The following is a 17,093-nucleotide window of genomic DNA, read 5'->3' on the forward strand; positions in this document are numbered from 1 at the left end:
AGCTTTGCTTCATCCATCTTGCTTCGTATAGATCTTGGAGAGTTCATCCAGCTAGCTCTGCTTGGCCAACTGTGCCGCCACACCTACCTTTAGCATCGGAATGCTCCTGGACTTTGCATACCAGTGCAAAGTATCAGACCCACACCTGAAGTTTAATATGCATGAGATATTGCTGAAATCTGAAACTTTGATTATAAAAAGATTAACAGTAAAGGCCAAGAAGTGTCTGATTAAAGACTGTGAAAGCCCATAGAGGAGAAACTAGATAGACCATCACTCAAGCCGACGAAGGGCGGACAAGCTGTAACAGTTAAAATTATTCAAGATAAACCCTTAGTGTGCCGCGTGCTTTATAAAAATTCAGAATGTTGAGATTTTATATTCTTCAGTAAAGCTATCTTGTGTGAACCCAGAAAACTGGCTTTGTCTCATTATGAAAGGCCTTGAAGTTTGTCACAGTTTACACATTCTGAATTTATTAAATGGTTACTTGTGATGACCTACTTCAGCAGTCTGGCCTTTGAATTAACTGAAATGTGTATAACAGCTGAGCTTGTGTGTAAATGTGCTGCCCTGTGGCTGTCCAGATTGCACCTCCCAGTAGAGGTGGCGTGGTCACTGACCGGCCACGCTGTGTTCTCGTGAACTGGTGACTCTCATACTAAGGTTCCTTGGCCTCCTAGTTAGTTGTCTAAGCAGGTGACAGAGGAGAGATTTCAGCTAAGGATGGCGGAATGCTTTGCAGGAGGCATAGGCCTTTTCCCATGGGCCCTTTGCGTGCGTCCTTTTTAAGAACTTGCCATTAGCTTAGCTTTCAAACTACCATCCTCCTTCACCTCGTCCTTAGGTCTTCCTGACTGCTTTGTGGACTATTTAAACATTTTTACTGTATTTTATTTTAAGTGATCTTTTTGTGTCTTGACTATATTTCTCTGAATATATTTAGCAATTTAGCATGGAGAGTATCCACAATTCCCACAGTGTTCTGTGCGAATTTAGTTTTACTGCTTCAGGTGAATAGCTGCCTTCCCACTTCATGCTGTGCGCACCGTCTCTATGTAAATATTGAAAACTCCACCCAAACTGCTTTTGAGAAGGACTTAAGAGAAGGCGGTTCTCGCTCCGTCTCTGTCTCTCTCAGATACTGACTGTTGAACCATATCTGTTGCTCTTTTATCCTCTAGTTCCTGGTTTCCATCCGCTGTCATTTCCTGTCTCTGGAGAACAGGTCCCCTGCACATGGAGTCGCCATTTCCCTTCATCTTAGAATGCTTTCTTTTGTCTTTATTCTTTAAGGATGTTTTCACTAAAAAAGGAATGCATGCTTGGAGTTCTTTACTTTCAGCACTTGAAGCGGCTGCCTCAAAGTTTTTTCTTTGTCATTTTACTTTTTTAGTAGTTAGGTGTTTTTGCCTTTTTGAAAAATTCAGTTTACATGTCTGTCTGTGGGGTGTGTGTGTGTGTGTGTGTGTAGTCTCTTTTTATAGGAAATAGAAAAATAAGAGGAAATAAGCAACATTTTAGTTATCTTTGTTGCTCTCTGTTCATTCTGTTGGTTGGTTGGTTGGTTGGTTCTTGAACTGGGGTCTCATGTAGTCCAGGCTGGTCTTGAAGCAGATGGGTAGCTGTGGAGGGCCATGAGCTCTGGGCACGGAAGCAGTGCCTGTTAACAGATGTGCACCACCAGGCAGTGCCTGTTAACAGATGTGCACCACCAGGCAGTGCCCGTTAACAGATGTGCACCACCAGGCAGTGCCTGTTAACAGATGTGCACCACCAGGCAGTGCCTGTTAACAGATGTGCACCACCAGGCAGTGCCCGTTACAGATGTGCACCACCAGGCAGTGCCCGTTACAGATGTGCACCACCAGGCAGTGCCCGTTACAGATGTGCACCACCAGGCAGTGCCCGTTACAGATGTGCACCACCAGGCAGTGCCCGTTACAGATGTGCACCACTAGCCTTGGCTTCAGTTCTTTTATTGTAGAAGTTTGTTCTGTCTTTTTGAATAATGCCATTTTAAATACTGTGATGGTCCAAATTAGAATTGTTTCCAGATTTTCTTATCTGTTCTGATTATGTTTGCTTTTGTTTGTTTGTTTGTTTGTTTGTTTCTCAGAAAGAGATGTAAACAGCTTTCCTTATAAGGTCCCAAAGATAAGCCAAGGCTCAATTCTGTCAGAATTCACTCTGAGTTTATGAGTTTCTTAGGTGTCCTTAGAGCATAAGTGAGGGGCTAGTTACAAAAGTGTGGGTGTTCCTCCCATCCCAACAGGCCATGCTCAGTGAGGATGAAGGCTTTCCCATAGCCACTTAGATGGAGCCCCACTTCCCTGTCTCCCCTGGCCTGTGTACTCCAGCATCTCCAGCAGGTCATGTGTAATTGAGGCAGAGTTGCATGTAACAGGTGGTCAGGAAAAGCTGGAGACTCAGGTGAGGCTCTCCCCATCCCCCCTACCACTCCATGAGGGGACATAGATGTGAACAAGCCCAGCTGGGATAGCCCCAAGATGGCAGTTGCTCAGCTTGGAGGACAGGCACTCAGAACAGTAGCCAAGTTGTTAAAAGCAGAACGAAACTTCTGATGCTGGCACCATGCTCTAGTGTGAAGACTTGAGACTGCCTCACCCATGCGTGGGCCGTTCACACAAGCACCTTGCTGTTCTGATATGTAAGCAAAGCGCTGTTGTCTGTCTGCCAGCATTTGTACTTTGAGTCTGAAAATGGGGCAAAACTTTCATTCCTTTGTGGCTTTGGATGAATATTGTGGCTAAGCCATCTAGTTTACTTAATTGAATAATTTAAAACAGAACCAGGGGCCATCATATGTTTCTGGTGAGTTACAATCAGAGACTGATTTTTTTTTCCTCTCCTTTTCAGACTTGGGCCTGGATCAGTATATCATAAAGCGCTTTGATGGAAAGGTGAGCCAACTGGTGCACAGATGTCCTAAGTTTACTAAGGTTTCTGGGTTCCTTTAAAATCATGTGTGACAGATTCATGAATGCCTCTTAGCTGAGAAAAGTATTTAGGTTCGGAGGCCCGCATCTTCAGGAGATCTGACATAGGAAATCAAGCAGGCGGTGGGGAGATGGGGGGAGGGCCGGGAGGGGGGGAGAGCTGGGGGGGGAGGGCCGGGAGGGGGGGAGAGCTGGGGGGGGGAGGGCTGCGGGGGGCCTTTGCTGGGTTGGTTGACTTGTTCGCTAATGTTTTTCCATGTTAGGTAACTCGTGGTTTGCTTATTCCATATATTAAGGCTAAATCCAGTGTTTACTGATGCTTGAATATGAACGTAAAAGTCATCATAAAGATAAATGAATAACGGTATATTCACATTTCTCACTATTGAGCCTTCTGACAGTTTATAGCAGTAATCCTAAATATAACACCGTGAAAATCTCTGTAATGCTTTTGTAACAGTTATGAAGAATTCTCCCAATGTGCATGTGTTTGCATTGTACTTTCACTACTTAGTACCTGATGAAGAAATCACATTATACTACATCATTCTTAGGCATTGAAATGAAACTTTCAGTTTTATTATCTCATAAAGCTGCCAGTTCAACATGCTTTTCCCTTTCCGGATCAACTCTTCAAAGGGGAAAAGAAAAGTTTACACAGTGTTCTAATGAAAGTAAGGGGCCAGTTTTTAAAATACTTTTTAAATTAAAATAAAATTATATCATTTCCCCCTTCCTTCCCTTTTACCAACCCCTCCCTCGTACTGGGCCTCTCTCTTTGCTATGGTTCCATGAATGTATAAATGCGTACATATATAAATACAGTCTGTTTAGAGTTGCTTGTATGGAGTTGATTCCACTTAGAATTGGAAAACCAACTACCAGCTTCTCCCTGTGGGACAACTGACTCTTCTCCCAGTCATTCTTCAGAGGGGTAGAACTCCGTGAGGTTTCTTCCTGTGAAAGCTCACCTCTTGGTGTGCGCAGTGTTCAGCCATGTGTTAAGACACACTGCGTGTAACTTCCTTGTCATTTCTAGGAGACACAACTTCACAGCAGACTTCCTGGTTCTCTGGCTCCTAACAGTCTTTCTGCACCCTCCTCCATATAGTTAGCTGAGCCTTTGGCAGCGGTTGTGGATGCATCCGCTGGGTCCAGGCACCCTACCATCAGTTCTTCTCTGCTTTTGACCAGTTTTGTGTCTGAGGAAGAAGAAAACTCTTTGACTTGGGTCAGAGATGCTTATCTATGGATGCAAAGATTAAGTGTGGAAGCTGATTTTATGGTTCCAAGGAACAGGTTCTCAAGGAGAAAATACTCTGGAAAACAAAAACAAAACCCCTCTAACTCAGCATTTAGCAAAGCTGTCATCTGACCACTGACAGACATTAGCTTATTTAATTGTTTTCATTTTTTAAATTTATTATAATTTATTCAGATTACATCCCGATTGTTATCCCCTCACTTGTATCTTCCTGTTCCCGCCTTCCCCTACTCTTCCTCCCTATTCCCCTCCCCTAGACCTCTGACAGAGGGGACCTCCTTCTCTACCTTATAGCCACTGCCTATCAGGTCTTATCTGGATAGCCTGCGTCCCCTTCCTCTGTGTGCCCACAGGGTCTCCCCCACCTAGGGGAAGTGATCTTATCGGGGCACCACAGTTCATGTCAGAGTCAGTCCCCGCTCTCCCCACAACCGTGGAGAATGAGGTGTCCATTGGCTAGATCTAAATAGGGGATCTAGGTTTACTGCATTCATGGTCCTTGGTTGGTGCATCAGTTTGTGCAGGGCTCCTGGGTCCAGATCCACCAGCCTTGATGGTCTCCCTGTGGGGCTTCTAAACCCTCTGGGTGCTTTCATCCCCTCATTCTTCCATACCGCTCTCAGAGCTCCGCCCTGAGTCCAGCAGCGAGTCCCAGCATCTTTCCCAATGGGCCAATATCCACTTATATATGTGCTAGCTCTTGTCTTTGGAGAAGACTCTGTCACCTTTTGCATTTCAGCACTGTCTACTAAAAGGTCCTGAGTAACAAATGCTGACATCTGTAGCTAATAGTGCTTGAAGAGTGTGGATATTTTTAATATTCAGGCTAAGACTAAAAGTTTCAAAACTTCAAGTTTTGGATGGCTTCAGATTTCCTCTGATGATCTATTTGAAAAAACAACCTTTTGCAGCGTTGGATATCTAACAGAAGTGCACCACCTACCGAGATGTGCCCTGCCCTTTCAAATAATTTTATAAATAGCGTGTCTCAGTGGGTACGGGTGTGTGGCAACAAGCCTCATGACCTGAGTTCCTTTCCCAGAATCTACTTGGTGGAAAGAGAACCGACTGCTGCAGGTTGTCCTCTGACTGCCACATGCACACCAACCTACATATGAACCATAAAAAAAATGATAAATAAAATTTTTAAAAAATTTTTAAAATTAAATAGCTAATCAATAGCTTGCTAGTACTATTAGAAATATGATAATATAGCATGTGGAAGTATGTCATAACAGAGTTTTTTAGTGCACCCTCCTACTACACATGTATTTCCCTGAGATTTGTTAACGTAGTCATTTCATGTATTATACATTAGGTTTTATTAAAAACCATGTAATTTTCTTTTGATGTTTTTAGCATCTAGTATTTGGCCTGTACAACAAAGTATTTATTTCCAAGTGGAGCCTTATTAGTCAAACATCTAATCTTAGTTGCTCTCTTTCCTTGGTGTGGCTTACAGTCTTTGTTTCCCATTTTGTCTTACTCCTTTTTCTTGGCAATCTAAATATAGAAGTTGTGTCCTGCATGTTCTATTCCTGTGACATGTTGTAAGCAGCGCTCTTGGAATCAGATACCGCCACGTTTCCTTCAGGCATCAAAGTGGAGAGCTGCGTGCTGTAGATGTGATTATTTCCCGAGCAGGGATGCAGGAATGCTGACATGCTGACACCAGGCTTTGATGTCACCCTGGGCTTCTCTCCCTGTTTCCAAATGCAGCGGCGGCAGCAGGTCCCCATTGAAATGAACTGTTCATCACCACCCACCCCATGTCTCCGTGCTCTCCCGTCCCCATCGTTTCAACCTTCCCTTTCTCCCCCATCTCCATCTTTCCCATCTGTCAGTCTGCCTGCCTTTCTTGTTGATGATGGGATTGAACCCAGAGCCTCCTGCATATAAATTGGATGCTCTACCACTAAACTGCAACCTCAGCCCAAAAAGCTCTTTAAGAGTTATTGGCCTGTCACTGGGTTCCCTCCCCCTCTGAAGGCTGCCTCTTCACTCAGTTGATTGTTTCCTCGGCTGTACGGAAGCGTTTTAGTTTTATGAGGTCCCACTTGTCAATTGTTGGCCTTAATATTTTCACCTTCCTACCTTTGAGAGACTTAAAATCGCTCAAATCCAAATTCTGTTAAATTAATATATGTATTCAGCTCTTACTGATGCTGAATAAAGATAAAAGTAGACAGAATTTTAATATTTTTGCTTCTGATTTATGTTTTTGCTTACCCACTAATGCCATTTATAAAAATAGGATATACCACTTACGTTCTCTTTCTTTTATAATAGGGAAATTTTTTTAAAAAAGAAAGGAAGGGAGGGAGGGAGGGAGGGAGGGAGGAAAAGCCAGATTCCAAAACAATGAATGAGATTGTTCAGCTTCTTGAAGCCTGAAGCTCTCACAGATATTTCACTCAGATATTACTAGGGTGTGAGTGAGAAGTGAGGGCATGACACTCTAGGTATGGTGGAGAAGGTTCATTGTAGGTGTGAGGGAGAGCACAGGCAGACATGTGGAAAGGTCCAGACTGCCATGGCCATGAGAGGGCGGGTGGTGGGAGCAAGAGAAGAAGAAAGGAGAGCGGGAACAAAGAGAGCACTCGGAAACAAGGAGAAGCAGGATGCTCATGGCCCGGAGAGGTTTAAGGTAGGGGACGGAGTATGCCCGCCACAGTGACTCTAACAGGTGCTTGTGAGTAGGAACGGAGGGAGACTGGCAGCCAGAGTCTGCTCTCATATGTTCAACAGGCACCCCAGTTATCATCCTGATAACTTTGTAATAAAACCCCAATAACATAGTCACTGACTGTTTGTCAGTGGCTATTTTTATAGTTTAAAATGAAATCGCTAAATAAACATGTGTGGGTCAGGCATCCCCTTAAGGCTTTTAATCCCCAGACGAGTCACTCAGTGGGGTGCCATCGAGCTGTCCTGAGCGCATTATTCCACCAACTCAAATCATCATGGCCACATTAATTAAAGAGTGCACTTTTATTCCTGTGCCCGGCCCGCCTCCCCCTAAGGCAGGTTTCAAGAGGTCAGCCTTGGACAAGAGGAAGACAAGGTTTTTATACCTCAGGGGTAGGCAGTTCCAAATGGGAGGCTTGGAGGACAAAATAGGCAGGGCTACAGGCGCAGAGCATAGCAAGGTGGTCACCACAACCTTTTGAAACAGGCATGGTTGTCGCTCCCTGGAGCAGGCAGTACAGAGAGAGCCATTTGTAGTTAAGGTTACAGGTGGGGCATAGCCCAATCCTGTGGAAACAGACTTAATCATGAACGGGAATGAAGCCAGTTTGTCTTTACTAAAAGATGGTTTTTAAGCCTAAGATGACGGCAGACTGGTTCATCAATAGGACCTTTTTCTCATAGAACGTTCTTGCCTTATTACTGTTTGAAAAGATGAAAAACAGCAAAAACCATCACCCCATGTTTTTTTCACTTTCAGTTTGGTGGGAGTTGGTAGTGATGGGTTTTGCTTTAGGGTTTTGGTTTGGTGGGTTTGGAGGGAAAGTCTCAAAGGATTGCTCTGTATGTGCTTGAGCTGTCCTGCCTCTGCTGTCTAGATAAAACACAGAAACAAATAATAAATAAATAATAACATTTTATTTGAGGAAAGAAAATATGAGGTATACAAATTTAATAGTTGGATTTAAGTACCAGAGTCCAGTTTACTGTTCTACGTTCAATTGTGTTATCATATGATCAAGTGGCAATTTGGGAATGTCTTTTTATTGATCCTGTCATTCCTAAAGTGTGTATTTGAAAGACCGGCTCTCTGTTCATTATAATTTGGCTATTTGAGTAAAATGTTTCTGTTACGAACAAAACCAGGCATTTTTCTTCCTAGTAATGGTTTGCTATGTGTTGGATGGAGCGTTTGAATAGGACTGGTTATAACGTTTTCTCATGAGCCAGGACTTCAGAGTGTAATTAAACCACTACAGGGACCTCAGGTGCTGGGTCAGCATTTCCGGGAGTCCTCTGGACTAACCGTGAAGCTCTGTGGTAGAGCCTGTGCTTGAGCCTGGGCAAGGCTCTGAGTTCAGTCCCTGACATAAGAGGGGGAAAAAATGTTACTTTGACACTTACTAAAATTTCCATCTTATTTTTCAGAGATCTTCCTGTCATCTTTCCTATTCAAAGGTTTTTAAATCACTTTCAAAATCCTTGGGTTTTTTTCTTACAAATTAACCTCATTTAATTTTCCACACAGTAAATAATAATAGTAATAATAATAATAATAATAATAATAATAATAATAATAATAATAATATCTAGCTTTGGCATGTGAACTCTTCATTTTCCAAGGCATTTTTTCCCACAATGTGCATTCCCACATCTGATAGCCATGTGTTCAGGAAGTGTTATAACACTGAGCTGGGATGAGAAGTGCAGCCCTGTTAGGTTGTTCTTTGTCATAGTGCAACATGGTGTGTAACAGAGCAGATGTGTCATATCCCCATGCAGTCACCCAGACAGGCTCTTCTGCATGGTTGATGGGTGAAAACACCATTAACCTCGCGTATCTTGCCTTACAGAGAACAGGGACAGTGAGTACAGCCTCTGGCTGTGTGCTTATGGCTGTTTTGCAGGATGATGAACCCGTGTCCACTTTATGGACGGGATGGACTGCCTACCTGCTAACGTGTACATTATCTTTCTTGGTTTGTAGCGGCACCATACCCTGTGCGTAATTGTCCTCTTCTTAGTCCAGTCATCTGGAGAAGTCTCCCTGAGTCATTTTAACTAGTTACTCCACTTACCCAAAGGAGCTCATGTTCTGTGTCCATAGGAACTCACTGCACCCCTCTGCTGTGGAATCCTTTGGGCCCCACAGAAGACTTGTAAATCACTAGTACCACTTATTTTTCACTGAAGAACATTAGTAACGATACTGAGCTGGGTTTGAAAATGCTGGTAAGTCTAGGTCAAACTTTATTTCACAGCCAATGAAGTTTACTTACGTAAAAAGCTTTTCTAAACCACTTGATATTTAGAGTGGAGCCCAGCTAAGTTAACTAACCTGAACCGTTCCTTCAGATGGCAGCTGACATGGTGACAGTCTTCATTACCCAAGGACAGCCCTGTTTAGTGGAACATAATAGAGGGCGCATGTTCCATCCTCAACTGCTCCACTGAGCTCAATCCTCTGACCTCATCCGGATTTGGTTGTCTGTGTTTGAGTGAACAGCAAAACAGGCAATTTGCCATGAAGTTGAGGCTAAAACTGTGAGGCATCTTAATAGGAGACTTTGATTCCAGAATCGCTGTGACTGCCCCAGGGAGAGACATGGAATCTTTGCATCTCTTCTTTAAACCCAGAGTGATTCATGCCTCATCGCTGTAGAGTGTGCCACTGTCCTGCAGCTGTGTGATCTGGTGCTGGGAGGTTGTTTTGTTGATCTATGTTTTATTGTGCCTAATGGATAATGTCTAGAGCGTTTGTGTGTGTTCTTTTTTTTTTTTTTTCATTTCTAGGTTTTCAGTGATAATCTTTACAGGTTTTAATTGTTCCTCTATGTGTTGCGTTTTGTGATATGTATGTTTGATTTGAGGGGGTTTGTTCATGTAATCAATGTCAATTTGTTTTTTCTTTTTCTCATCTTCTGATCAGGATTTCTGGCAGGTACTGACTCGGCAGCATGTGCTTTCAGTTAATCTCTGCTCTGGAATCCACATTAGTGCATCAGAGGCGAAGGTTCCGTGCATGCCGTGTGCTCCCCTCCCTGCAGAATGGTTCCGTTCCTGTCACTTTAAATCACTGGCTCTATCTCTAATATGACAATCCAAACACTGCACAGTCCTTGAGAACAGGGGACCCAGCACAACTCAAAAGGAAGTCTTATCAGTAGCTGTTAACACAAAGGGACGAGAAACCTAGCTGTAGTCATCACACTGCGTCAGATTTTAGTCAGTTGGTCGTGTAGATGGTAGTACTGTGTGGGTTGTTTTTGTTCGTAAACTACCAGAGGCGTGGAAGACAGTCTAGATTAATAGATTTATTTCTCTTTTGAAATTTCTTAATAAATGAAGATAAGCAGCTGTTTGGTTGCTTTATTATTGCCCAATCAAGTAGCTTAAGAGGAAAGTGTTAGCTTTCTTTTTGCCCTTAGGCTTTATTATTTTGCCCTTTTGAGCCAGGCAATGCCTGTCACTTGGGAGAGTAAGCGAACACATGGTCATAATATGCAGGTATGACTGGCGAGGGGATTTCCAAGGGCACTCAGAACAAATGCTTTTTAAATTAACCTTCAGATTCGGGGACTCTCTAACTACAGATTATAAATGTTTAAATTTGATTCATTTTAAATTACTCTTTCATTTTTGATGACTAGCTGTAATAAAAAATATAAATTCAACTTAAACAGTAGCATCATTTGATTTGCTATAATTGGTGACATGATTAATGAAAACCATGAGTACTTTCTTTTTATCGTGCATTTTCCCCATGCTCCTCTTTAAAAATGGGATGTGTTTTAGTAGTTCCCCAAACCATTTACCCTGTTATTGATAGAATACGTTACCTTTCATAAAGAACTGTGGCATAAACTGTGTTCTGAAACAAACCAGTGTTTTTAAAATTGCACCAAGAGAATTCATTGATAAGCCCATTCCAATGCTTCAAATTCTGGAGGTTCTGTCTTAGAGTAGCTAGCTATCCACATGAAAACAGAGTTATGCTCTTCTTGGTAGGACACTTGCCTACCATGAGCAAGCCCTGCGTTATGAGGGTCAGTCACAAGAGAATGCCCTTCCCATGGCTCTCAATGCTATAGGACAAACGGTGGGAGGCAGCTCAAAATCCCTCACTCCCAAGTGATTATTTGACTCCCAAAGAGATCTGTATAGCGAGGACTGATGAGAAGAGAGAAGCATTTTTATGTGTTAGCAAATCTCTGGAACCTACAGCCTTGAGTACTCATGCACTAGAAGTAGTAAGTCCAGTCATTTAGGCTTTCAGTACTATTCTTGGTTGGAGATTGGGAACCAACCATTACGCCACTTGCTTCAGTAGCACATATGCTGAAATTGGGGTGAAACAGAGATTAGCGCCATGGCCTCTGTGCTAGGAAGGTACATAAATTTTGAAGCAGTCTGTATTTTTCTATCATTCATATTTCCCTGAACCTTTTATGGGTTTCTAAAATCAGTAGCTGAATATATTACATAGAAACTGTTTTGGGGCTGGAGAGATGGCTCAGAGGTTAAGAGCACTGGCTGTTCTTCCAGAGGTCCTGAGTTCAACTCCCAGCAACCACATGGGGGCTCACAACCATCTATAATGAGATCTGGTGCCCTCTTCTGGTCTTCAAATAGAACAGTGTGTATGTAATTAATAAATAAATCTTTAAAAAACAACAACAACAAAGAAATTTTAACTAAAATTAAAGTTTGAGATGTTAAATACTTTTAAATCAGCTTTTATTGCATCCTTCAAAAATACCTTGTAAATATATATTAAACATAAGCTTTTGTTTTAATAGATGGTGAGGGAATTGTTCATATTAGTTACCAGGAACGGCGCTTGTTTTGGTGACACCATTATGTATGTTTTAAGCTCCCCAAGCAAGCAGCAGTCACTTGGGTAAAGGAGGTGGACCCTTGCTATCTTTTTGCAGGATCTGTTTGCATGCCGTTCCTACTGCCTGTAGAAAGGCCAGCGCCAGGGCCTGCTAGCACAGTGCGCTGTTCTTCAGGCCAGCTTACTAATGACGTCAGACACTCAGTGTGTTGCACTGAGGAATATCCCAGGTCTCTTTCCAGTCTCTCAAGCTCCACCACTCCTAAAGTCTGTGGATTTAACATGTTTTGGTTATTCAGGTTGACAAAAGAAATAATGATGTAACCATTAAATGCCCCCAAAAGGATGTCATTTACTTCCTTGCCTCAAATATTCAGACTCCTATTAATACATTTTTAATTTTAGGTTATTTTATGTTTGAACTTGAGATCAACCGAACCCATTTGATGTTCCATTGTTTATTTGAAGCATAAACATAACTGGCCATTACATTTCTGACAACACCTCATTCTTGGCTTTTTCATCATAAAACAGTGTTAACAGTTCACTCAGATGTAAGATGACTTTGTTCTAGACTAACTTCTGTTTTCATATTACTTAAATACAAGCATGTTTTAAGGCCACAGTTATAGGATTCTGGAGAGCTACTCAAAGCAAGCATCTTGCATTCTGTAGACACCGTTCTCTGCTTGTTCAGGTGTCTGCTGATGCTCTGTGGACATAGAGAACAGTGAAACTGGCTCTGTGAGACTAGTAAGAGTATAAAAGAGCATTTTTTTTGAAGAGATGCAAATCTTGAAACTGAATGAAATACACACTTGACTAAGGAAAGGCACACTCAGTCATTGGCTCAGACTCTCCTCCAGTCAGCTGAGACCAGCTGAGCCTCACACTAGTGAGCTAAGCTGTCCTTCAAGTTTGCAGCCCTCGGTAACATTTTCAGAAGTTACAAACGTGGCCACTGTGCGCCCTGCGCTGTACAAGGCACATGAAGGACAGTGGTTTGTAATAAGGGCTCTGGAGTCAGAGCACAGTAGTCCAGTTACTTTGGGCACTTACTTCGCTACCAAGTGCCAACGATTACAGGGGTGGCCCACATGCCCAGGTTATGCAGGGTTAGGGACTGAACCCAGCACTCTTCCACTTGAGCTCCCCCACCCCTGCCCCAGCTCCCCAAGTTTTGTAAATTCTTGGCATACTTTTAATGCTCAGTGGTGTTCCACAAATAGCTCTTAGTGTTTGGTCTCAATTTTGATATTAAATTTTTTTTTTCTCACAGGGCTCCCTGAGAGACTGTAGCAGTCAGTCAAGGTTGTGAGCAGAAATTCTTGCAATGAAACTTGTCTTTCCTTATGATATATATTTTCCTTGCTGTATCTTTTTCCAAATGGGAGAGGATGAAATTACTCTGCTGACCTATTCTTTCAAAATGTGTGCATGAGATTGTTTTACCCTGAGTGATAAGGAGGCCATTTATAATACCTAAGTGACTGCGACCGAGACGGCTGCGGAGCTTAGGACTGCTGGAGGCAGGGACTGTTTTCTAGAGACTTTGTGTTTAGCACTAATCTATTCGTGTGACCAGAGTTCAGAATTAAATTCTTAGATTTAGGTAGCAGATTATCAGTAACGATCACGTATATAGTGTGTCCCACTCAGAGCTGCTATGAAGTAAATGTCAGAGATGGGATGCCAGAACATAAGTTTTTTTTCCCCCTCTTAGATGATAGTTCAGCAGATACTGAGGATTCAAATAAGTCACTTCAAGAAATAAAGTTCTGTCCTTGGCTTGAAGTTAATTCTTTGACTTAAGACTTATTTGAATTGTTACTACTGCTTCTAATCACGTCATCTGCCACTGTTACATTTTGAGCATCTGCATGACCACATTCTCTCAGAGGCTGACTAATGAAATGAGCAGATTATTTCATCCTGGATACTTGGGTTGTTCTCAGAGCTCAGGTGGTTAGAATTGGGACTGAAAAGAGAATTAATTGCTTTCTGCGGATGGCATGGTCTTCGTCTTAAGCTCCCCCTCCCCCAGCTCAGTTTGTTGCACAGTAATTTATGTTGGGCCTCCAATGCTTTGGACCTTGGAGAAGCTTGGAGGAGATTCCGAGTCAGAAGAGGGGAAATTGTAAATTACACTGAATTGGAAACATTTAAATTTAATTTGTATTTGGCATGCACCAAATTCTACCTTTCTGCCCAATTGGGTATGGACCAAATCAAGAGTGGCATAGGTTAGCTGTGCAACAATTTGATTGAGAATAACGTGACTGTTTAAGATGAGCGTCTCCCGAAGGCTTTGGCAGCTGTCTGTGCTCCGAGAAGACAGTGAGGTGTGAGTCGCTGCATGAGAAAGCGATGGTTTTCCTCTAACATTCCCCCCTCCCCACCGTCACTCCAGGTAGCGATGCTGTTCGCCATTTGGAAGCGATAGGCCAGAATCCAGCGTTCCGGAAGCAGGATACTACTGTCATTAATTTTTAAAGCACAACTTCAGATATTGCTAGAGGAATTTCAAATCTTTTTCAGCAGTACAGAGAAATATTGATTCTTTTCTTTTCCCAGTACTGTTGATTGCACCCAGGGCTTTGCACATTCGAGGCACATACTTGGCAGCTGAGCTACAAACCTTACCTCTTTAAATTTATCTTTTAAGACAGTCTCGCCAAATAGCTCTGGGCTGTCCCGGAACTCATGAACTCACTGTGTGGCCCATACTAGCCTCGAACTCACAGAGATCCGCCTGCCTCAGCCTCCCAAGTGCTGAAACTAAAGGCATGCACCGTTACTCCCAGCACCATTTTCAATTTTATTTTGAGATAGGGTCTTGCTAAGTTGTCCAGATGGGTAACTCATATTCTGTCTCAGCCTCTGTGTAGCTAAGATTACAGGCCTGTACCACCATACTCGCCAACAATCACTGATAATAAAATAGTCTTTAGTAAGTGTCAGTATTAATCCAAAAACTTGAAGTTCATGAAAGATGGCATCTTAATTCATGGAGCAGTCTATGTTGTTTTTTTTTTCTTCTTTCCTGCATACTACACATATTTTTTAGTTTATGGTTGATGAATGAACGTTTAATTTGTGAAGTCTGTTGAAAGCCAAAAGCTACTTTCGTTTTAAACTTTAGAACTTGAAAGCTGGTGTGAAGTCGAAAGGAGACTCACTCCATCTAACTGAGTCAGAAAGGGAAAACCACCCGCTCTATTTTCATCAACGCTGTAACTAACTGGCTGGGATTCCCCACATCTGTGAGATCCTGACTGGAAACCCAGCCTGGGGCCTTTACTGTTAGTGCGACTTTAGCCACAGGATCGGTAAGTTTATGAGACTAGTCAGAAGCGAAAGGGCAGACACGTGAGCACAGAGCCATGCAAGCCAGCGAAGCTCTCGGGTCTTTTAATTCACCGGGACGTGTAGCAGTCACACGTGCAGCGAACGATGTGCCACACAGTAAGTTTATTTACAAAAGGCTAGGCCTGTGATGGAGGCCTGGAATCTCTGCTACCCAGGAGGCTGAGGCAGGAGGATCACAAGTTGGAGGCCAAGGGCAGCCTGGCAATTTAGCTAGACCCTGTCTCAAAATAAAAAATAAAAGTAAGTCTAGGGATTCCACGCAGTGGAGGGCTTGCCTCCCACATACAAAGCTCTGAGTTCACACCGCGGAAACTACACAGACATGTAAACCAGGGCTCCACGGATGCAGCTCAGTGGTAGAAATCTTGCCTTGTAAGCCTAAAGCTCTAGTTTTCAATTCCTTAAAAAACAAAAAACAAACAAAAAAACCACAGAGTATGGTACGGTAGTACATATCAAATCAAACCAGCCCGTTTGTGGTGGTGTGTCTTCATTACTTAAAAGTCTGTAACTTCAGTGTCTTACTGATCTCAGGTCCATAGCCCTATTCTACATTTTGAAATTAGGCTAGATTCTAAGTTATAATTTGTTCATGTATGTCAGTGAACTCATTGCTCTGAGGTATTCTGCAAAATTTTTTTTTCTAAAAGGAGATATCTGTCATAAAGTTGACTAGAGATGATGCTCTAAGTTGACCTGCATCCTGCCTCACAATTTCAGACATCGAAGCGATTGGGGTAGAATTTGCTAGGTAATACCTGAGCTGGATAATGTGGGCCTGATACTTCATAAGGTGCCTGCAATTTCAATTTTCATTTTAAAATATTCTCAGTGATTTTCACCAAACACTGGTGCTCTCCCTTGGGAACCTTAAGATGAAAGACATTTCTCCCAGACGCGGCTCACCAAGTTCATACTGAAATACACCTACCTTACAGCACGTGCCCTCAGAAGACAGCTGAAGCTGCTCAGATATAGTTCTTTGCACTTGGAAATACAGTTTCAATTCCTTACAGTTTGCCCATTATCTTTGAGACTCATATTGATTTCTTACGTATATTGAATTAATGCATAGTCCTTGGATTTTCTTAGAGAAATTACATTTCAAAGAGAAAATGATAAAGACCATTGTGTTTTCCTTTTTAAAAATTGTACCTCCTTTTAGTTCTTTGAGCAAACAGATGATGTTTGCTCAGGGCAAAAAAAAAAAATTAGGATTTAGTGCAGCATTAAACATCACCCAGAGATTAAGCAAGGCAGCATTTTGCTTGCGTTTTCCATTTGCGAAACTGAACATGAATGAGACCTTTGGAGTCAGAGAACTCAAACCACTCTGTACTTCCAGCCTTCCAATTTTTATTTCCCATTTTACCATACTTTGGGCTTTAAAATTTTCATTTTCAAACCCATTATCTCTGTTTTCATAGTTTCCCTATATATCATGGTCAATTGCTTGAGGTAAAAATAGATTTTTTTAAAGCCAGCTAAGAAGAGCCATATGCACAAAATATTCTAATAATTGGCTTCCTAGTAACTCTCATTCCCGCCCCGCCCCTTTAAGGCATTATTTCCCTATGTGCACCAGGCTGGCCTCACGCTTGTAGAGTCTTCCGGCACCACCACTCCCAGCCCCACTCCAAAATTTTGACACAACGCTTTGATGCTCTCCTCACTTTAATTTAAGGGATCATATTTGATGACTTCATGATAATTTTGGTGTCTTAAGATTGAAATGCCATAGCTTTTGTACAGATCTTCTGTAGAGTTTTGGGTATTTACAAACTCGTAGCACTGATAAATGTGTGGTCCTACCGTGTGACTACACGCTGATGAATGTGCCCTCTTACTTGAACCCAAGCCACTCTTTAACAAGTGAATACTCAGAAAACACCCAGATGACTTGCGTTCCCCCCACTTCCCACCCAACTCCGGAAGTGCGTGCGGATGAAGTATGGCCCTTGACTGAGGAGTGAAG

The 17,093-nt window shown here is 42.5% G+C and overlaps 1 protein-coding gene across 1 annotated transcript in view; it reads left to right on the forward strand.

The window, feature by feature from the left end:
* MICU1 (mitochondrial calcium uptake 1) overlaps positions 1-17,093 on the forward strand; it is a 153,972-nt gene that overhangs the window by 44,835 nt on the left and 92,044 nt on the right. The window contains exon 5 of the mRNA XM_084753577.1: positions 2,881-2,924. Coding sequence (XP_084609703.1) covers positions 2,881-2,924 — 44 coding nt within the window. The remainder of the gene's footprint in view (positions 1-2,880; positions 2,925-17,093) is intronic.

This window comes from Acomys minous (genome assembly GCF_964271855.1).
Source record: "Acomys minous genome assembly, chromosome: 13".
Classification (NCBI taxonomy): Eukaryota; Metazoa; Chordata; class Mammalia; order Rodentia; family Muridae; genus Acomys; species Acomys minous.